The sequence below is a fragment of the Aquila chrysaetos genome, chromosome 7 (assembly GCF_900496995.4).
Source record: "Aquila chrysaetos chrysaetos chromosome 7, bAquChr1.4, whole genome shotgun sequence".
NCBI lineage: Eukaryota > Metazoa > Chordata > Aves > Accipitriformes > Accipitridae > Aquila > Aquila chrysaetos.
Window position 1 is genome coordinate 6,816,654 of NC_044010.1, and position 21,991 is coordinate 6,838,644.

The 21,991-nt window shown below is 54.0% G+C and overlaps 1 protein-coding gene across 8 annotated transcripts in view; it reads right to left on the bottom strand.

The window, feature by feature from the left end:
* BOC (BOC cell adhesion associated, oncogene regulated) overlaps positions 1 to 21,991 on the bottom strand; it is a 57,841-nt gene that overhangs the window by 8,346 nt on the left and 27,504 nt on the right. For 2 of the 8 annotated variants that reach the window (XM_030020051.2, XM_030020046.2), the window contains exons 2-10: positions 17,125 to 17,292; positions 16,453 to 16,731; positions 7,968 to 8,114; positions 7,216 to 7,359; positions 6,487 to 6,780; positions 5,399 to 5,671; positions 4,302 to 4,693; positions 1,658 to 1,823; positions 663 to 773 (exon numbers count right to left, since the gene is read on the bottom strand). In XM_030020051.2, the coding sequence (XP_029875911.1) occupies positions 663 to 773; positions 1,658 to 1,823; positions 4,302 to 4,693; positions 5,399 to 5,671; positions 6,487 to 6,780; positions 7,216 to 7,359; positions 7,968 to 8,114; positions 16,453 to 16,731; positions 17,125 to 17,209 (1,891 nt within the window). In that variant the 5' untranslated portion in view covers positions 17,210 to 17,292. Of the gene's footprint in view, positions 1 to 662; positions 774 to 1,657; positions 1,827 to 4,301; positions 4,694 to 5,398; positions 5,672 to 6,486; positions 6,781 to 7,215; positions 7,360 to 7,967; positions 8,115 to 16,452; positions 16,732 to 17,124; positions 17,293 to 21,991 lie in introns of all 8 variants that reach the window. The other 6 variants (XM_030020052.2, XM_041124929.1, XM_041124928.1 and 3 more) reach the window with 5 other exon arrangements.

A 21,991-nucleotide genomic window follows, 5' to 3' on the forward strand; every position in this document is an offset into this window, starting at 1 on the left:
GTAGGCGATTGAAGGAGGGAACTTCACGGAAAGGATAAGGATTGAAGGAGAGAATTTCACAGAACAGATAACGGCACTGGTGAATAATAGTAATGGCAGACACAAGGTGGGAAACAATGAATTGGATTAACCAGTAAGGAACTGATGGTTCTCCAGTGCAGCAAAATACCCAAATGGAGCACCCTGCACACCTAGAATGGGCGCTAACTGCCCTTGTCAGGGCTTGGCTGAGAGAGGAGGATGCCAGGACCTGCAGGGACTTTGTCCCCTTTCTCCCTTGCCTTCCCCCAGCACCCACTGGTGCACAGCAGCCTGTTGGTCCTCTGCACCGCACATTCGCAGACTCCATGGCAGGGCGTTCTGAACCCTGCATGTGAAACTCAGCAAGAGAGAGAGAGTTTCTGACAAGTCCTTGGATTAATGGTGGGGACAGGCAGTGGGATCAGCCTGCTCTCCTAAGGCAGGCTGCCTGCCAAGTGCAGTAGCAGGGGTGTCCGAGAAGGACCTCCCTTTGTCAGGAGCTAGAGACTATCCATCCAGCTTTGCACAGTCTTGCTCTACCCAGTAAAGACTTTAACCCCAGCACGACCTGGCCACTGCCAGCCACAAGAGATCCAGGACCCCTCGGCCTCCCTCCTTGCCCAGTTCAGGGAGGGCCTTACGGGACAGACGGCTGTTGTCAGACTGGTTACTGCTCTGAGTGCTCGTGCCTGGGTCGTCCCTCTGGATTTGCTGCTCTTTGCTGGCAACAATCTCTGGTTTTGGGCGCCGGCCTGTGCAGAAGGGGGAAGGTGGCATCAGTGACACAGAGACGTGGCTCAGAGTTAATTTTTGCTGTGATGAGCAAAGAAAATATTCCCAGCCATAATGGCAAGGTAAGTACTCTCTGGACTCAAACGGCCCTAGGGGTTCAAAGCACTCAACCTGCAGGCAGGAACTAAAGCTAAAGGGGCAGGTTTGATAAACTGTTAATAGGTCCCCCTCATATTTAATTTTCTAAAACTTTTAATTGATTTTCTTGAAATGTTGCTCGATTTCTGCCTGAGAAGGTAGTAATTAGCACAGGGTGGTGGCCTGAGGGGAGACGTGAGCAAGCCTACCACCATGGCGAAGGTTGCTACAAAGGGAACGCCATTCCCTACACCTGCTGGAGACATGAAAAGCAGCCAGGGGACAGGGGGACTTAGCGTAAACGTTTGGAACATCCTTTTAGTGGTTAAGACAGCTCTGCACCAAGCAGACTGCATGGGAAGGCTTGGAGTTTCCTTTAGTGCAGGTCAAGCTTTTAAGGACAGATTAGACAAACACCCGTGGGGAACAACCCCCACAGGCTGATCCTGTCTCCAGGCAGAGGATGGATTAAATGACATCCCCACCAGACCTATTTTCTATGGTTCTGCAGGTGTCCAACTGAGATGCTGAGAGAGGAAGGGACTTACTCCAACCCAGGCAGAGGGGAAGACCTGATTTTCCCCATCCCAGTTCAACCCTACCCTCCACTTTCCCTTCTGACAGAGTTGCTCTAAGCTGGGGGCAGCCGGGTTTCCAGAGCAGAAGCAGCCCATTTGTCCCAGTGCCTGTGCCTCAGGGCTGGTGTGGGATGTCTCCGAGGGGCCCTCCCCTGACTCAGAGCAAAACACCCAGGGAGAGGTTTGACCTTTACCGGTCCGGAAGGTCACCATGGCCGTCTGTCCCTCGCCAGCACAGTTGTGAGCGGCCATCTCCACCTCGTAGAGGCTCCCAGGGTCCAGCTTGGTGAGGGTCAGGCGGTGCTGCGAGGCTGGGATGTCCCTCACTGCCCAGCTGTCGGAGGCATTGGTGACCTGCTGAGAGACCAACGCAGGCGTTGCAAAGCTGCGGGCAGGCTGGGCTTCTTGCCTGCACCAAGCTCAGAAATTTTCATGACAGGTTGTGTATCAGCCAGGGCTACCTTCCCTGCCCGGACACCAGTTCCCTGCCTGCAAAGGAGGGAGATATTTCTGGCCTAATTTTGCAAAGCTGCTTTAGGAGCCAAATCTCTCCTGCAACCCAGCTGCTGAGCTGCTCATTTAGATGCTGGCCATTTCCACGGGATGACGTACCTGGACACCAGTTTGGTCACCTGGACCTAAATAATTTGACTAACGGCTTTTTATCCAGTTTTATCCAGCCTCACCGCTGGCACTTTCTGGCTGAAATGAGGAAGCATAATGTTTGAGCACAGGTTTCTGCAGGGAAGAGACCATGTATGGCCATGGCCCCCAGAAAGGCTTGGAAACACAGTTCTTTTTTCGGTGATGCCCCGATGCCCCATGAGAAGGGGGAAGGAAGGTGGGACCTTCCTCCTCCTCCCCAGCTGCAAGGATAATATTTTTGCAGGCAAATAGGCAGGACACTGAAGTGACCCGGTGCCAAAAGGAGCATTAGCAATGCAGGCAACGCAACAAAACGGAAATGCCAAGACTCTGCCGTATCATTCATCTTCCGCAAGCGTTTGACACTGACTGATTAATGCCTGCCTAGTTTTATTTTTATTCCTGAGCCCGCGGAGTTGTGAGGCCAGGGAGGGGAGGCCTAAAGACTGCTAATATCCAGGAAAGAAAAAGAGAAATTCTTAAGAAACAACAATAATGGCTGCGTGGCATCTGACTGCTTGCAGGCTGCTGAGATTTTAGGGGCAGTGTTAAGAGCAGGGAAAAAGAGACATCCGCAGGTATTTTCCAGAGGAGAAGCAGACCCTTGCCCAGTACAAATGTAAGCCTCCCGTCAGTAGGTTTTACTTTCCTTATAGCCATCTTTCACACAAAGAGCCTTTTCTTTTGTTGCTGAACCGATTCCTTCCCTCTCCACACACATGCTTTTCCAGTCAGAGATGTCAAAACCAGATCATTATATAACTTGATCCTAAGGATCTCTGATAGAAAGACTCTTTCTAAACAAGTTTAACAGTTATTGGGACTAATTCCTTTCCATACAATCCTTAAGCATCCCAAGAAAGAGTCTCCAGCTGAGAATTTGGACTACACTGAAAACATATTACTGCAAACTGCAGTGACCCACGGTGACCTCCATTGCCCTACAGCCCCTTCCAGGTGAAGCGCTGAAAAACAAATAAAATATGGACAAACTCCAGCCTGCAAGTTAAGATTGCATGCAGAATTGGTAGTTAGATGATACACCACCGGGGGACAAAGCTCTTCTTGGCAGACAACCAGAGCCAATAGTCTGGTGAGGCTTTTGGCATCTTTTGTTTTTCATTTAAGCTTGCCCTATTGTGTTCTTGTGTTGGCATCTTCTGCCTTTGTTTTAAAGGGCTCTTTAAAGAGATGGTTAGCTGAAACCCTCAGCTTAAGTTTTGTTTAGAAAGAAATCAAGGATGGGTAGGGATTATAACACCCTTCTATTCTACCATATTTTCACAAAATCAAACAATTCCAGGAAAATAGATAGATATATTCACATATAATTGAAAATGGTGCCTTGCAGTGGCTGGGAATCCAAAACATGCCAGATCTGGTATGTACTCAAACCCCAAAGCAAAACCTGCCTCTCTACTGCAACTCCCTGCCTACTCAAAGCAAACACAAGCAGCGAACAGATAAATTCAAGCCCCCTTTTTCCGCACTTATCCCCAGCAAAAAGGGAAGAGATGCTCTACACCTCAAAAGCAGAATTTTTACCTCAACAACGCTTCGCTATTTAGAGAAACTGCTGGGCTACAGCTCTGCCGGCGCTCTGCCCACGGTGCTGAGAAGCACCGCAGAGGGGAGGAGCCCTTAGGTGTGTGCCACCAGCCAAGCTCAACAGTGCGCTGCCTTTCAGCTTCCAGAATAAAACTGGTGGTTGAGGACCTTCCCAGAGGATTTAGTATGGCTCTGATGGCTCTCTGCCAGCTCCTCACCGTCGCTGAGCGTGGGTGCTTCAGGGCTGCTGAGCAGGGCAGGTACGTGCAGCAGAGAGAGGCTGCTACTCTGTGTCCTGCAGCCCAAGCCTTTCAAGGCAGAGGTGTCCTCGTGGCTTGTGCCAAGACAAAAGCATTACGGCACAAGTCACTAAGCAATCTCCCCTCAGGACTTCCTACTTGTGTAAGCACACAACTGGGAATTGGAAGTGGAAGCTCTTCAGACTGGAAATACATGCGTGTGCATACGCCCTCTGCGTACTTAGGCAGACGGGCACCGCTACGGACTCTTCTTGGACAACTCAGCAAACCTCCTCTCGCAGCCTGTACTCATCGCACCTCAACAGGCTGAGGCTGCAGCTGAGGAGGTCCCACCAACCAGCGCCACCAGTGAGCGATGGGTGCCCCTGCCCCGACGCACCTGCTCACGAGGTGTGAAAACGTGCAGTGAGGCCACCAGCCCGCCTGTGGAATGGCGCAGAGGGAAGATGGGAGCAGGGCGAAACAGCGATACCTTGCGATGCTTCACCACATAATAGAGGATGGGGGCTCTGCTGTCAGGCCGGGGTCTCCACACCAGATCGTAGCTGTCCGTCTTGGATGTCCGGGGAGAACTGAGGATGATGGGGGCCTCGGCTGGAGACACCAGCTCCCCGTTGTCTGCACACTGCGGAGACGCTGCTAGTGGGGTCGTCCCAGGTTTTGGCAGCCCAGCTTTATCCAGGGGCAGCTTTAAGGCACTGTTCCTGGAAGGTGGTGTTGAAGGCTGAGCCAAACCCAGCTGGGCATCTCGCCTAGAGTTGAGCGTAGCTCCTGAAAGACAAGGTGTCGAGGCAGGGTAAATGCCCATCCCAGTCCGCGTTGAAGGCAGAGCTGTGAGCCCCTTGAACCTCTCAGAAGACCAGCGTTATACACCCATTGCAGCACAGGTACCTTAGAGGTATCGGGTCCCAGGCGGTGCTGCCTGCTGTGCCGCTCAAAAAGGTGTTGGCAACAACCCCTCCTTCTCCCACTAGAAACCTAACACACCTCACTGGGGCCTCTCTGAGAACAGACCTTGGCCACATGGGGCTTCCTCCTTCTCTGAAGCCCCTCTTACTCTGGATAAGTTCAGCAGGGTCCAAGGAATCAGGTGGTATCTCTCTTACCCCAGGTGAATCCACCCATGTCAGTGTTTATGCTCTTGCTCAGTGCGAGCTCAGTGGCAGAGCTGAGTAAGCCATGGGGTAAGGCACTACACCCAGATGTCCTATGCCTCTCATGTAGAGATAGCTCAAGTATGCACACATGGCACTGCACTTAGAAGTAAAACTGCTACCATCTGTTCCTACAGGGAGATACGGAGATCCCAGTCAAAAAAGCACTCAAAGCACAGGCAAAAAGGGAGGGAAGACCAAGGCAGCTCAAACACAAGCGGGAGAGTAACACACCAACTTTCTTCTCCTGCTCCCCCCTGCTCTTTGCCTGTGTGTTAGGCTCTGGGATTGCATGGTCACAAGGCTGGACAGAGGGACTTACCCGGCCGGGCTGTCCTCAGTTGCACCATGGCTTGCGCGCTGCCGACCTCGTTCTCCGCCATGCACTGGTATATGCCATCATCCTCGGGCCCCACGCTGACCAGCCGCAGCGCCCTGCGGGAGAGCCGGAGCCGGTGGCTGGCAGAGAGGGGGACGGCGTTGCGCAGCCACACGACGGAGGGCTGGGGGTTCCCTCGCACCTCGCAGGTGAACTTGGCGCTCTGGCCCCAGGGAATGATCTGCTGGGACAGCTCCATGGTGACCTCCGGGGGCTCTGTGCAGGGAAAAAAACGTGGCTGCTGAGTGCCCCTTGGCAGGGAGCACAGCACGGTCATGGCTTTGCACTTTGCTCTCTGGAGGCAGAGCGATGGATCCTTACCCCACCCCCAAGACCCACTCCCTTTGTGGGGACCCACAGGGGTCTGTTTCATTGCACCTCCCCTTCAGCACCCACGTGAACCACAAGGAGAGGTGGCCCAAGGCCATCTGCCCCGCTCAGACGACAGCAGCCACCTACGAGTCCCATTTTTCTGAGCTGCAATGCTACTCTGCAAAGATTGCGCTTGTGCCAAAACAACACATCGGCACCTGGAAGAAATGCAATCCAATAAAACATAGGCTCAGCCTTCCTAGTGCTTGTGAGAAAGGGAAGGATGCATGGTAGAAATATCTAAGGTGTAGCATCCCTTACATTTCCCACCCCATAGAGACCTTCCCTACAGAACAGAACAAAAAGCAAGACACTCTGATGTCTTCCCCGTGCCAACGTCAAATATGTCTAAGAAGCAGCCAGTCCTCCACTAGAAAGTGTTAGCGCAAACGCAGTCCCACAAATTACAAGAGAAGAGCTTCTGCAGAAGAAGAGAGGATCCACCATCTCCAGCCCATGGTGGGAGCCAGGAAGGAGGAACTACCACCCTTAAGGAAGAATTTGTCCCGTCTCCTAGAAACTGGAACCACAAGCAGGGGTTTGCATTAAATTGTGGTTTGTCCAGGGAGAGGAAGAGCACAGCAGCACTAGTATTTTCCCCTGAAAGCAGTGGAGAAAGCCCAAGCCCTTCCTGAAACAAGGGCTACGGCAGCACTCACCAAACACCTGCACATTGTAGAAGATAAACGCAGCTCCGGCCTCGCCAACCCCATTGTCAGCCGTGCAGCTGTAGGTGCCCGAGTCCTCCTCACTTGTGGGGTCAATCAGGAGGTTGCTGAGCAGGAAGCGTGTCTTGTTGTACGCAGAGACGCTGGAGCCATCTTTGGCCCAGGTGACCCGCGGCGGTGGGATCCCACTGGCCACGCACTCCAGGATGAGGCTTTGGCCCTTGGTGACAATGATGGTCTGAGCTTCGGGGGGGTAGATTATCCGGGCTGCCTCCGCGGTGGAGCCTGGTGAGGAGAGGAGGAGGAAGGAGGTGGGTGGGAAGGAAGGTGGCCAGCGGGAAAGCACCCTGTGCAGACTGCAGGTAGGAGTAATGGTAGGGCTAGCGCACTGCTCCCCTGCGCTGGGGCGGATAAATGGCAACGCAGGCCAAAAGGGACGTTCCTTAAGGGATGCGTGAGCACAGCAAGCAGTCTTGCCGAAGGGCTAAGGGCCTTTGCTCGCCCATCACCAAGAACAAATCCTGAGGAGGTACAGCAATCCCAGGGTTGCACACACATACCCCAGGAGCGGACCCTGGGAACTTGTGCTGCTGGAAAGGAGTTTTCCCAGCAACTGCTAATGTCGGTTCACACAGAAAACCAGCTGTGGTAGCACTGGTACGTGCTCCCAGGGCTGGAAGCACTATGGAGAAGATGTGCAGTGAAGGGAGAGCAGCTTACGTCTCACACGGAGCCTCTCGCTGGAGACCGAGGTTTTCACCTCCTGCGTCACAGGGTTGTAGGCAGCACATTTATAAGTCCCCTCATCCTCTTGGCTGGCATTGACTATCTGAAGGTTCCCGGATGGCATGATAAGGTAATTGTCTACAGAGAGAGAAGAGGAGGTGGCACATTGTCACAAGATACGCTCCCACCCAGCCTCCTGGAAGATATGCAGTGCCCTGAAGAAAAGGTGGACAAGTGGGAAGGGAAAACACAACACAGTAACACCAACAGCACTGAAATGGCCCCTTTTGGTTCAAATATCAGGGGAAGACATGATGCAATGATGGAAGGAACAGAGCCTCAGGTGAAGCTAGCTTGTCACAGGCACATGCAGCAGATGGAATGAAACTGCAAAATTCAGATCCAAATTTTAAAAATTTCCCCAAATTCAGAGTCGCCTTTATCCAGGCTGGCCTAGAAGAATGCTTCAGAGACACGTGGAGGTACCCAATGAAGAATGACGCTGTGCGTCACCTAATTCTGCTTCCTTTCACCTTACCGCAAGCTGGTGTTACATGTGGCTCCCCAGTCCCAGGGAGCAGGGACATCAGGGAGACCTGGCAGAGACCCTGAACTAGCCTGTGCTCAGAGCGGCAGCAAAGGGACAACGAGGAGGCAGCAGGCAGAGAAAGCTACTGCTGGTAGGGAAGGGTAAAACCGAGGGTCCTGGGAGGGGACCCAGCGGCACAGACCCCTGTGGCACTCACCTCGGGAGGCCTCCAGCCACTCCTGCTTCACGCTGTAGCGGACCTGAGCCTTGGGGTGACTTTCAGGCAGGTCGCAGGCGATCACAGCTGTGTTCCCTTCATCCACCTCGATCACGTGCTGCCCGTCGAACTTGAAATCTTTGAGATCTGCAGAAAGAGCGAAGGACAGAGCATCTCAGTGGCTGGCTCAGCATCTCGGTGTCAGCTCATCCTCTCCCTGTGAACCCGGGGCTGTTTCACTGCAGTGCTGGCAGAGGACTGCTCTGTCCCCAGCAGCTAGGGAAACCGGCCTGGTTTCAGAGCTTTATTTTTTTTCTCCTCCTCCTTCCTACAAAACAGATAACTTAAGACACAGCTTCTGGAGAAACCACCTACTCCATGGCCGAGAAACTGGGTGTGAAAAATCCTGGCCTGAGAGTAAAAAATGAGCCAACTTACTGCAGCACTGAAGGGCGGCCAAAAATGGTCCTTCCGCCGCCTGCTATTTCAAACGCGTCTGCTGTCCTGCTACCAAGAAGCTAACTTTGTAGTCGTAACTCAGGGAGCCCAGCCCGCTTCAAGGGTGTACAGACACCGGGTGACACAGTGGGAGAAGGTGTGTGAATGCTGGATGCTCCCAGAGCTGCCCTGAGCTCCTCCAGCACCTGAGCGTCTCCACTCTGGGCACTCTCGCTCCCATCAAATATCTCACGGCCGAAGGCTGGTTAACCGCGACGCTTCGTGTGTGCCCACGCAATGCCCGCATCCCAGTTCAAAGAACAGGGACTTGCAAGGAAAAGCAGCTCCTCCCCTACACAGCACAGCTGCCCCCTCCCTAAAGCAGCCGTGAAAAGAGCTCGTCCCAGCACACGTACCCCTACGAGGCCATGATGGGGGTCACCCCGGCAGGGCTGAGGCGGGCAGCAGGACTGGAAGCACAGGGGCGAGGGGGGAAGAGGTGCTTGACTTTTTGTTTTCTTTTCCCTGTTTTTCAAAGCAGGAGCGGAGGACTGCGGTGAAACGCCATGGATGTGGCAGGGCAGGGAGCACGCCAGCCTGGCTCCGCCAAACTTCCCGGCGATGAAACCGGTCCCCGCTCTCCCTGGGCACGATGGCAAATCTTGCCGGGGCACTGCAAGCCCAAAGTTTGTCTCACGGTCAGCCCGTGCTGGAAGGGAGAAGGTTTTGTGCCAGGAAAAAACTCCTGCGCACGCGTTTTTACAGTGCCATGCACCAGCCGAGGCGACCACTAGTGACAACTGCACATCCCGCAGTCGGTCGCAAGTCACGTTGCTGCATCAGGGCTCAAGCCGGCCCGTCTTCCCCGGGACCCAACACTAACACACGTCTCCCGAGCGGCACGCCACTAAATCCGGACGAGACCGCACTTCCTTTTCAAAACCCCACGCTAAGGCAGCGCGTCGCATCCGTCGCCACGGCACGGCATGGCCGGGCGCTGTCAACAGCTCCCTCGCCCCTCGAAACCCATCCCGGGACGTGGCGACCGCGACCTCGGGCAGTTTGGAGAGCCGGGGGGAAGCAGGAGGGCTGGCGGTGGGCGGACGGCAGGCAGCCTCCCTTGGCAGACCCGGCCAGCAGAAAAATGTGTTTTTGTTCTCTGGGAAATGCAGCAGCGCTCCAAGAGCAAAAGACAACTCTGGCTCCAAGCTTCTCCCACCCACAGTCATGGAAAAGTGACATGAAATTTCTCAAGCAGACTTTCTGATTAAAGCAAGATCCTTTATGGAGTTTAAATAAAAACCAGCTCTCTTGGCAAGGCAGCGAGAAAGCCTCCCCAAGCGCGGCGCGGAGGGGCTGCCGGGCGGCTGCCGGGGGAGCCAGCGTTCCAGATCTGAGGGAAGAGGAGGAGGTTGAAAAGAAAAGGGGAGGTTTTGCAATGTCATAAAAATGATTTGCAGCGAACATGCTTAATACTTCTGGAATTTCTTGGCATCGTTCAATTAAAAAAAATAATAATAAAAAGAAGGAATACGGGTGAACTTCAGAAATGTGATTAATCCTTTAAGACAAGCCGAGGAGGGGAGCCATGTTTCCACTGGGTATTAAAGCCAGATGAAGGTTAACTCTTAACTTGTGAAAAGCTGGCAGCGCCTCGCGCTCCTCCAACAACGAAAGTTACTGCTGGGGAGGGGAAGGGTGCTGAATATTTTCTCCTCTTTGCTTTTTATATTTGATCAAGGAATAAAATAGTAAGAGCCACAGAAATGGAAAGAGGTGGAGAAGAGGCAAGAGCCCAGTGTCTGCCTGACCACATCACGCATATTTCTCTGATCAACAAAATATAAACGAGCATCAGGAAAATTAATGTGCGCCTTGGTGGTCTGGATTCATCACAGCCAAATTAAGATTTCGGAGCCAAGGCATAGGCTCCAGCAATGCTGGCAGGGATCTGCTGCACACACACACACACATGCACGCGCATGTGCACACACACACACAGAGAGACCCCGAAGAGGAGAAGGAGCCCGGGAGCCCGGAGGAAGAACAGACCCATAGCCCCAGCACAGCTGAGCCCACTGGGGACCACCACACTCTCGAAGATGGAAAATGATGTCCCCATGCCGGGGGACTCCTGGGACAACCTTGGGCTGGGCGGACGTGGGGGTCCCTCACGTGCCGAGCCCCCCAGACAGCAGCTCAGCCCACCGCTCTCTCAGCTGTGAGCGCTGCAGCCCCACGGCGGGGGCGCGGGACCCCCAGCTATTCCTGCCTTCCCCCCCCCCAGCCCGGCCGCAGGGGACAAGGGGCGAAGCTGTGGACGGAAAGGAAGGAGGAAAGGGATCCTGGGGTGGCTGGGGGAGCAAGAACTGGGCACCGCTGGAGAAGTGGAGCGAAATCAGCAGGGGAGAGGGGAAAAACATGAGGTGGGCACCGGGACAAACTCTTTTCCAATACGCAAGTGTACGAGCTTCCTGCCAAACTACTCCCCTAAATTCCTGCTCCCCCGCAGCGAACAAGAGTGTTTTATTTGCCAGTGGGTTTTGGCTATGGGCAGTCTCAACTGCCCTGCTCCCTGCCGGTACAGGCGCATACAGCCGTCCATTAACACCAACGGGTCGGCCAGAGCTGGCGAGGGGCAGCGGCGGGCTCCCCCAGCCCCTTCCACGCGTGAGATGAGCCCCCCCCCGTCACACATCCCGTCGCACTTGGCCCCCCGCACAGCAAAAACGCAGGGTGCGGCGCCGGGCTGGGACACCCAGCTTCATCCTGGGGGCTTCAGACCAGCCACCCCTGGGACGTGGGGGCCACGCGTGCCTCCCCCCAGCAGGCAACGCAGTGCAGGGAGGGGTGGAGGAGAGGGTCAGCACCGGGGAGGGGGGGGAAATGCAGCACTCGCCCCTTCGGCTGCCTGGCTGGCAGCAGCCATTGCTCCATGTCTAACATGCAATTTGCACCCCGAGCCTAACTCCCGCTGCAGCCGGGAGAAACCACATCCCCTCACCACTGGCTGGGTTTTCCTTTTCATATGAAGGCGCCCAGCGTGCCAGCCCATGTCCTTGTCCTTAAAAGACACACTTAATCACAGGGAAGCAGCAAGCCTTCATCCAGCAGCCACCGGCCGGGAGGTGCTGCGGACAGACAGACAGACAGAGCACTGCCAATCCCAGCCATGCTGGGATAACAAGGCTTATTTTTTTCCTCTTTTTTTTTTTTTTTTTCTTTTTTTGTTTAGAAGGGAGTGCAACCAAAGGCCACTGCTTGTGTCCATCTGTGCCCTGCTCCGAGGCGTGATGGGGCGAGCCGGGGCGCGGGGAGGGTCAGCCCTGCGGCTAGCTGCGCCACTGTCATCGGGGAGGGAAACCAGCTGAATCCCGGGGCTGGGGGCCAAGCAACAAGGCAGGCGAGACAGACAGGATTAAATGAATGGGAGACCGTAAATAACTTCGTAGAAGAAGCAGTAGTAAATAAAACGCCGGCCCTCCAGGTGAGAGTCCTCCCTGCTGTAGGGAAGGGTAAGAGAGGGACCCCAAGAAGGGGAATGGGCAGGGACGGGGGTCCCTCACAGCCTGGGGGCAGGCACCTTCTTCCACTAATCCCCCCTCGGCTGTCAGAGCAGCCTGGGGTTACGGCTCTCACCCTCCGACCATCCGTCCGGCATCACGGCAGCCCGGGCACCGGCGCCGTCACCACCAGCCCCCTCCCGTCCTGCCGGGACGGGGGCAGCCCCCCAGCCTCCCGCCTGCTCACAGACCCCCGAGCGCATCCCCCTCCTCGCCATGCCCCAGCCCCGCTCCCCCACGTCTCCCCCGGCCCACCTCACAGCCCTCGCGCCACGGCTCGGCCGGCTCGCCAAACACCACCTGTGTTTTCCTTCTCTCCCCTCCTCACGCCACCTCTGCCCCCGGGGCCAGAGCCCCCCGTGCCTGCTCGGCAAATATGCTTTTCCAACACGCAGCCGCCCCCTTCCCTCCTTCCTCCCTCCCGCCATCGCCTCCGGGGAGCCATCCGAGGAGAGGCCCCGGGTGGAGGAAAATGAATGAGGCTGTCTTCGGAAAGCCAGCTGCAAATTCCTGGGGGATGCCCGGCCCGACCCGGCGCAGGGTCACTGCCCACGAGCGCTGCGTGCCGAGGGCCGTGGGGCAATGAGCCTCCCCTGTCCCACAGCATCCCCAGGACACAGGCACCCTGCACTCCTCTTGTCCCGGACCACAGGGGATACGCTGGAGCAGGTGGAGTTCCTTTGCTGCACCCCTCATCTATTATTTTTTTGTTTTGTTTTGTTTTTAAATGTCATGTCTAGGTCAGGCTTGCTGCTGTGCTTACTGCACTGATTTTCCACGCACGCAGCCGAGTGCTGGTTGTTGCACGGCTTTCACCACCTCTGCCTGCCGGCTTTGCTCCAGCCCTGCACTTCAGCTGCCCTGTGAGCCACACCAAGGGCTCTCCATCTTCCGAGCCTTTTGCTGTCGCAGGACCAGCCACAGCCCTGTGTTCGTGTCCCTGGTGGATTTATCTGGCCCCACCAGAGCCTGCTGCAGCTGTACCTTTTTCATATAGCATCTCCATCCAGGAGAGGGACTGGAACAGGGCTTCTGGTGTGACGGCAACTTTGCTACCTGGAAGCAGGCACAGAAAATACCTTTCTCTTCCTTGCGGCTCTCAGCTGGGCCAAAGGGCTGCCTCCAGGCCACGCAGGGCTGATCTTGCACAGCACGGCCAGGCCGGCTGCAATCGGGAGGTATATATCTGCAGCAATGTGTCACAGGCTGGCAAGATTGAGTGTGGGATCATGGAGCACCAGGTCAGCTCTAACTGGACTCAAAAGTGCCCATGTAATGCCTGAAGTGCTGCTCCTTTTGTTACTTTAAGAAGTCTTCGCCTTTCTGCAAATCCCTCCACCTCTCAGCTATACAATAGCTATTTTATCTCTGCTGGAGGAATTAAATGCTAGTTTCAACCAGCCCTCTGAGCCAGGGAGAGCAGAAATGGACTCGGCATCGCTGTGCCACAGACGGGAGATGGAGGTATCGGTCCCAAGGCTATGCTGCGGCTGCCAGCACTGCAGCGATGGTTATCTGCCTGCTGACTGTCAGCAAAGCACAAGGAGGCCCTGAGGCACCAGGCAGGCACAGCCTGGAGTGCTTGAGGGTGTTTCCTCCAGAGGAGGTGGAGAGAAAGGAGTGGAAATAGCCTAAAAGTTGGCCAGATGATGTTACCTACACCCCTCGAAACCTAGCAAGACACTTTTTCCAATGACTCCAGGTCCTCTTCCAAAATAAACCTAAACCTTGAAAATATTTCCACACCCCCCTCTGCTGCTTTCATTCATGTTCTAGTTTCACTCTCCCTCTGGCCCCTCAAAGTAACTTTTGGATGGTGCTAAGACTTTCAGAGGGTTTTCTTTCAGCCCAGCAGGTGATCTGGAAGAGATGTATCAACTGCAATGCCAACCTGCCAGGGGCTTCCCTCTCCACCCCCAGGACCATGGTCCCCACTGAACCAGCTCAGAGCAAGACCCTGTAGAGGAGGTCTGGAGCAGGAGTGAGAGCCCGTGGCACATCTGCTACCATAGCTTTCAAACTCAGTCCCACCACAAACCGGTGCCCCCTGTTATTTCAGATCACTGCAAAGCCACTGTTGCAAGCAGCCTCCAGCTCACCAACATGAAACTGGTTATTCGAACCCCTCCAGAAGGTTTCCCTCCTACACCTTCAGCCCCACGTCTTTCCTGGGCTGCCCTCTCTCTCTCTTCACGCGTTGACTGCCAAGTCTTCCCCACCTGGGGGTTCTCTATCGCCAAAGCTATCCGGGTGTGTGGGACATGGCCTCTGCCATCCCCAGCTCCCCTCAAGGACAAGGGACCTATGCAGCGCAGCACAAGGGTGCTCCACGATGGATTAGTTGCTTGTTCATCCAACATCTGGCTCCAGTTTTGCGAGCTCCACTGAATGGTGCTCCTGACCTCCCCTCAGTGGTAGCGCCTTTGCCGTGGCAGGGACCACAGCAATGGGTGAGTCCCCCCTCTTTTGCACCTGCATCCCCAGTTACAATCGGGTAACTGAAGGTGATTTGGCTCCTGGAAAGGGCTGATGGACTGATGGGCGGTTGTGGCTTTGATTTGTCCTGAGGGAACTTCTGGTGCTCTGGGATCTGTCTCCTGTCCACCACTGATGCTAGACCAAAGCAGACAGATAGGTCAAACAGCCATGCTTTGTCCCAGGAGACAGAGCTGGTGGTGGTGGGTTGGGGTGAGGGGAAAAAAACAAAAGGGGATCAGCCTAAGAGGGAACCGATCAGACTGAGGAGCTCTGCACACCCTGCTCTCCTAAATGCAAACCATGCCCTTGGTAATCCCATCCACCTCTCCCCTCCTCTCCTTCCCTCTATCAGGCCACCAGCACACACAGCCCCCTTTCTGCTCTGGAATGTGTTCTCCGAAACTTAATCTCGGCATGGGGCTCAGGCCAAATCCCCCGACAGATTCGGCCCCGTGACAACCCCCTCCCACCCCGCTTCAGAGCTCAGCAACTCTCCCCTCGCTTTCCCTCACCTCCTCCTCCCACCCAGCCTGGCCTAAACATTTCACTCCTGATTAATGTATCAGTGACAAGCCAATAGCTCTTGGCTTCAGAGCAAAGCCAGCCCCCACGCTGCACAAACATCTTCACTTCTTCATTTTCTTAAGACTTAGCCCCAAACTCCCCCTTGCTGGGAAGACGCAGCCCCTTCCACGCCCAGGGGCTGTCACTGCCAGGGGATGGCGGTCTCCTCAGCACGCACTTGCTCCACCAAAAACTGCACAGGTCTCTGAGAAGATCAGAATCTCCGTTGCCTAAACAAGGATGGTCCACGCTGAGCCCCCCCACCATCTCCAAGCAGGCCTGGGTTGCCCTTTCTCAGATGCATCCAAATACAGCACCTTCTCACATTTGAGCATAACGTCTGGCCAAAACGAGGTGCCTGAAAGAAGCTCCCCACTCTAAGACACCCCCTCCCACGCACACACGTCTCCTTGGTCTGTCACGAATGCCAGAGGGCAGCAGTGAGGAGTATGTAAGCTCAGAGATAGGAGCAAAGTCCCTCACTCAGAGCTATGGCTCAGAAAAAAGGTAGCTCTTTGCTGCCATGCCATTGCAACCTTATAGGAAGAGGACAAAGCCCTGGAAAGGGGGAACATGCCCCGCCAGGGACCACGGCAGTGGTAATGAATACAGCCTCCTGCCCTTTAAAGGCAAAAGCCTCATTATGAGTGCTTTTAGATACTCTGCTCTCCTGCACCCGCCTCCTGTCGACTTCTGCGCCTGCCTTACCAAATGAGGACAGCATGGTCTCTGCCTTCAAGATCTCCATGCAACCGTTCTCCCACCATCCCTCTCCCTCACCTTCCCTGTTGGCAAGGGATCTTCCCGATAGCACACAGAGGACCGCCAGCCACTTAATGCAGGTGCTCAGGAGCACCCCCTCACCACAACCAGACTAACCTTTCCTTAGTGTGAGTGTGGGGGCTGGTACTTTGGCTATGATGAACCCAGGGGCAACACAGAAAAGTGCAGGTCCCATCACAGCACAAGCAGAGCAAGGGACTTCACTTTCTGTGGGTCAGGAAGGCAGTAAAACTTAGCACACACTGACCCAGCGCTGGCAATAGCCCTGCAGCAGCCCAGGCAGCAGTTTGGCCATCAGCACCAGCAGGTACTTTTTGGTAACCAAAATCAAGAAGTCAGCAACCAGATGAGGCAACATGACAGTCAGGAAACCAACCATGCACACAAACCCCATCACTCGGGTACTCCCTGCTCTTTGTGGTCTTGCAAGAACTGTCACTGCAGGACAGGTCTGCAGCCTACCACACAGGACTTGCTTGGGTCATGGCTGGGCCTCAGCATGACAGCCAGTCCACGATCAAAAATACTACAAAACAGCTTAAGCCAAAGGAGCCCTCTCTTGATGCCAGCGTGAACAAGTGAGCATGGATGAGCCTCTCGAGATGCGTGAGTGATGGCCCAAGCAATGCAGGGGATGGCAGAGGACTAAAGCTACTCACTAGCTAACGTGACCACTGCAGGGACACTGGCAATGACTCCTTCGGGCACACGGGCGATGCACTGGTATCGCCCCACGGTGTGGTTGTTGAGAGCCGTGATGACAAGTTTCCCTCGCTCGATGTGGATACCCAGCACCTCGTCCGATCCAGCCAGCTCCTTCCCGTTCAGTCTCCACGTGAGGTTCACTCTGGGGGGGTCCACCACACACCCCAGGCTGACTGGGCCCCCGAGCTTTTGGACAATGGAGGCAGGTTGCACTGTGACCTGCAGAGATTCACCTGCACAGAGGGAAAAAAAAATGGGAATAAGAAAGCTCTGCGAGACTCAGCAAAAGAAAGGACAGAGGAAAAAAACTGCAGCGTTGGTACATTTTGCATTCCCCATTGCTTTTGCTTGTGCTGCACCTTCCCCTTAGCTCCCCACACACCCACCCTCATGCTTGGAGATACACACCAGCCCCATTTCTTCTTGGCACCATTAGACAGAGATGTCCAACTCCGACTATATTGCCTTCTCCTCTGGAGGATTGTTTGAACCTAGACCTGTGGTCAAGGCTACTGAGGAAGCAGCAGAGAGAGGAAACCACTTTGTGCTTGAGGCATGGCTATGCTAAACAGCATCAAGGCAAAACATAAACGAAATGGAACAAATGGGTAAGAACAGAAACTCACTCAGTTTGGCAAAACAGCTAGCAGCTGCGAGGATGAGGCAATGGATGGGGGACACGGGTCTCTTCTTTCCACATGTCATTGCCATCCCATGCGGTGTGTCCTGGGGCGCCCAGGGAAGGGTCCCATAAGCTGCCTCAGGGGATGCAGTGGATGTGCGGCAGCAGATTCCTGCAGATGACAAGAGACACGATGGATGAAACCCTCCAACTTGCCTCTGCGTTCCAGCCCTGCCTGGCTTCTCTACCAACATCCCTAAACTGCCAGGGATTCACCGAGCCAGTGGCCCGAGGAGGCTACAGACACTGATGCAAGCCCTTCTCTTCTCCAGCCTCTCCCCCAAGCATGGTTGTGAGTCTCTCAAGACATCCCATCCTCAGCTCTCAGTACAAATCTACATGTGTGCACACAGACACATACTCCCCTTCCCTGTTTCAGCCTTGGTGCAGTGAATGCCTGTACTGTGCCAGCAATGCACACCAGGCAATTTTCAGGACCAAAACACAAACATTTCCAACAAAGTGTCACTGGAGATATTTGCTAAGCATTGCTGCCACTTCTTGGCTGTGTCTGGAATATATTCCAGCTTGAACACAAAAGTCAGTGTGTAGTACAAGTCCTAAGCTACATGAAGGCAGAGGTGATCCCGCAGTTTCACAGTCTCTTCCTGAGACACTGGCCATGTTGCTACTGGGCATACCTATGTTTCAATCCAGACGGAAGTCCTTCAGAGACATAAAAGTTTTTCAGGGCATCTCTGGAAGGAACTGTTCTGAAGTAGAGGGGACACTTTTTCAGGAGAAAAGAAATGCCCAGTTCTAAATTTGCTTCAATTCAGTGCAGTGAGCTGAGGGCAGATTATACTCATTTGGCATAATGCACCTTTATTCTAAACTAAGAGACCCAATCTATGGAAAAATTTCAGATTAACTGTTCTGCATTAAACACACTACCTATTTTGAGTTGAATTACCCTGTCTGGACAAACCACCAGGTTCATATTCAAAAGCATCAACAACCTCCCAAAAACTTGAAGCCCAAGGCCACCCATCACAACCCAGGTTGCTGTGAAGAGCTGTACGCTGCAGCAGCTGTTTTGGAGAGACTGTCACAAACAGATGCTAAAGCAGACAAGCCAGGTCAGGGGGACTAAAGATCTAAGTGGCTGCCCCAAGAGACACCTCCAATGTCAGACTGAGTTCAGCTTCGACCACGGGCAAAGGGCTGAAGTCAAGAAGAGACTTCCCTCTGCGGACGTTGTAACGCAGCTACAGGATTTTGAGCTCCCTCCAGCTGCAGCACTAAGATGACCTGCGACTCTGAACAGCATTTCAGAATTGCTCCTGTGGCATGTCTACATTGGCAGGGGAGAAACCCAAGACCAAACTAGGCATGGCAGCCAGCCCAAACAGCAGTTATATTGCCTGCTCCCCCTGCAGATACACAAGAAGCTTATTAGCTGCAACCACCATCCTCAAGAGCACCTGGACTCTGCAGAGCAATATTTCTTACTTCCATCATGGTCACTGCTCAAGCCATCACCTGTTCGAGCATGTCCTTTCCATAACCATCTCAGTCAAAAAGGGGGAATGAGTCCCTTCAAGGATAACCTCCAAAATTAAACCTCCTAACTCCTGAAGTAAGGACTGCCACAGACTCCCCATGAGATGCTCGGTGAGTTGTTCAAGGCAAGGCTGATTACTGCTAGCAAGGAACCACAGCACTTGGGGAAATATCACCAAGCTACTCTCAGATGATTTTGCCTGGCCTCTGGTGACAGCAGAAGTGCAAGAGCACAGTACAGGGCAATGTCCATGGCCAGCCATGCCGAGGTCCACATTGTGACAGCAAGAATCCAGCTAGCTATCTTGCATGCATCCCTGCAAATCGGGCTGTCCCTCTGACAGCCTCACAAGCTGTCTCCTTTCCCCTCACCACGCCCCAGAGCATCACTTGGGGAAGAAGTCATGGACATTCATATAAAGTTGAGAAGAGATAAGAAAAAGAAAAGCCTCCTCCGAGCTGGCGATTTCAAAAGGAAGCAACACCCAGGAAAGCGACCTGCAGCTAGAGCTTTGCAAAGGCCACAGAAGAGCATCTTTATGTGGCACTTTGCAGGCCGATGTCAGCTCACTCAGCTGGCCTGCCAAGCAGGCTCAAGGCAAGGCAGCTCCTTCCTGGGAGCCAGGCAGTCACGGTGGCCCTGAGGCCAAGATGACAAGCCCTGCTGAGAGGCAGGGTAAATTAGATCAAGCTCGGCATGGCCCGACGTGGCTTCCAGGCAGCAGGAGCCTGGACAGAGCTCGGCCATTGGGCATCAGGCTGGGCATACTCTGAAGGCAACCAGAAAGATCAGCTAGACTCACACTCTAGCTACTGCAGCACTCAGCCCCGTTACACGTGAAAATCCTCTGTGGGTAACCTCCAGCACCAAAGTGACAAGACAGCAACTTCCCCCCCGCGCACTTCATCCTTCCTGGTATTCACCCACCAAACCCGAGGAGAGAAGAAAGTCTCGACAATTTGTCTTTGAAGAGTTTCCTCCATCAACCAGCACACACTGTTGTACGAGATCCTTTAGCTATTAACTTGGAGACCATCTGAGTTACTCAAGTTCATTTCTCCAGGCAAGACAGCCACCAAAGCACCCTTCATTATGCCACAGCCATCTTGGGCAAACCACCACTGACCACAGCCGTAAAAGCACCCGAGGTCTGTCCGTACCAAAACATGCACTGTTGACACCATTGCTGAAGTGCAAGTTGATGTGCCACTAATTACACTCATCTGGAAAAGATGTTTGAGTTAGTTTAGGCTTAAAAACACCTCACACCACAAGGTTTGCTGGAGGTAGAAAGCCTTCTACCAATGTAGAAGAAACATTTTGGGGTAGGACTTAACGTCTCTTGGTCCTGGAAGCCTACACAGCAAAGCTGACTCATTCCCCCTATCTGGATGGGTTTGGCAGCAGGATGGAAAAACATTGGACGGAGTTGCTCCTTGGAGCCCATGCTGGGGGAGGGGGTAGGCAAAGATGTTCCCAACCAGACCTCCCTGCAGCTCTGCGTCGCGCAGAGTCTCTGGCCAGAATGGCAAAGCCAAAGGCGCAGAAACGTGTAACGGACCCTTCGTGAGCTAGGACCACCCAGGCACATCGATGCAACGACTAAACTGGCTGCCCCCAGGTCTGTAAAAAGATGAAGGGCAATAGGTAGGGAGAAAAAAGGGGAGATGAAAAAATTTGGCCACGGCACTGGGCAGATTGAACGGTATTGAGCAGAGACTGAGGAGAGAAGGTGTGTTGCAACAAGTGCATGGTACCTCCCCAAACCTCCAGGCAGAGTATGAGCTCTAAATAGGGACATGTGGCCATTTCTTTCACAGCTGAGTGAAGTACAAAAAGTAAATGGCCAGCATAAAAATAATGAGGAAAATGAATGAAAACATCAATTCCAAAAGAACTATTAGGATCCAGGGCCAGATTTCGAAATTCTCAGCTTCCACAATTGAAGCCAGATTTTCAAAAGCATTCAGTTCTTGACATGCTGAGCTCTCCTGAATAGGCAACCAACTTATTTCGATGCCTAAATGGGAGCTGACCTCTTTTGAAAATGCTGCCCTTAAGCAGCCTGCAGTAGTGCAAAGCGAGGAACTTTATTAATCAGGCAGCTTTCGATCTGCCCGGTGTCCCTGCAAGCGCTGCCAGAGTGGGCTGCAGCAGGAGAGGCAGCAGAGGTGGGGAGCGGAGGAGGCCCCAGGCACTCTGGTTGCCCTCCCAGAGGCAGTGGTCCCGGGCAGGGGGCTGCGCCGGGAGCTGCAGGGCTGCTGCGTGACAGCGTCCTGCCCTGCTGCCTCCTCTCCCCAAGGCAGGTACGCTACAAGATATCCCTGGTTGCCAATACTTCTGCAGCCACCAACACCACCAGCCTCGACAGCTCCTGCTTAATTGCTACCTGGGAAAAGAAAGAGTTAAAGTAATTTAAAGAGGTCCAAGGGGGGAGGGAAAACAAAAATTGTTTGTTTATTTATTTTTAATTCTTTCCTGCCAGGTTAAAATAACAATTTCCTGTCTAAGTCCCTTTCAGACAGCCCAGTAAATCAAAGGAGGGGCCATTAGGAGAACAAAATTAACGAGAACTTCATCAGATATGGAGGGGTGGTGGGAGTGTAAAATCTGTCGGCTCGGCTTCCCACCACACACCTAAGCCCACCGAGGCCCCTGCGTGCAGCCCCAGCTGTGCCGCGGCGATGGAGGGCACTGCAAAGGGAGCGGAGCGAGAAAGAAAAACCAGAGGTGAAGATATAAAAGGGAAGAAAGGCGCGCGTGTGTGCGGGGGTGGTGATAAAGCTCGAAAGGAAAAAGGGATCTGAATTAAGCGCAGGCAGCGGGAGAGGTGTTTGCTGATTAGAAACTGAAGGTTTTACTGAGGAAATGCTGCTCATAGCCCCAAGCCCCCTCCTGCTTAACAAGGGCCGGCCACAGCCCTTGTTACTGCCACACTGTCTCTAATTTACAAGGCTCCCAAATAGGAACCAGCCTCTGCCCCGGCTCCGGGGCAGCATCCCTGCACCACACACCCCAGCTCCGTGGGCAGGCGGGGGGGGGAAACGCAGAGGCGGATTGGGAGACGGGGAAAACTCACCCATGCACATGAGGGCGGTTTGGGGTTGTGTCAGGATCCTGAGCACCTCTTCACGCAGGGGAGGAATGGCAGGAAAGCGAAGGAGCTACTTTGCACTAAGGCAAAAGCTGCAGCAACTCAGGTCCGGCTACCAGCTGGGCACACCCTGGGTGACTCCGGAGAATTCACTGCAACTGGTCTCCATTTCCAACAGGTCAAGTAGGGACAATGATACTCCCAGTTCTCTGT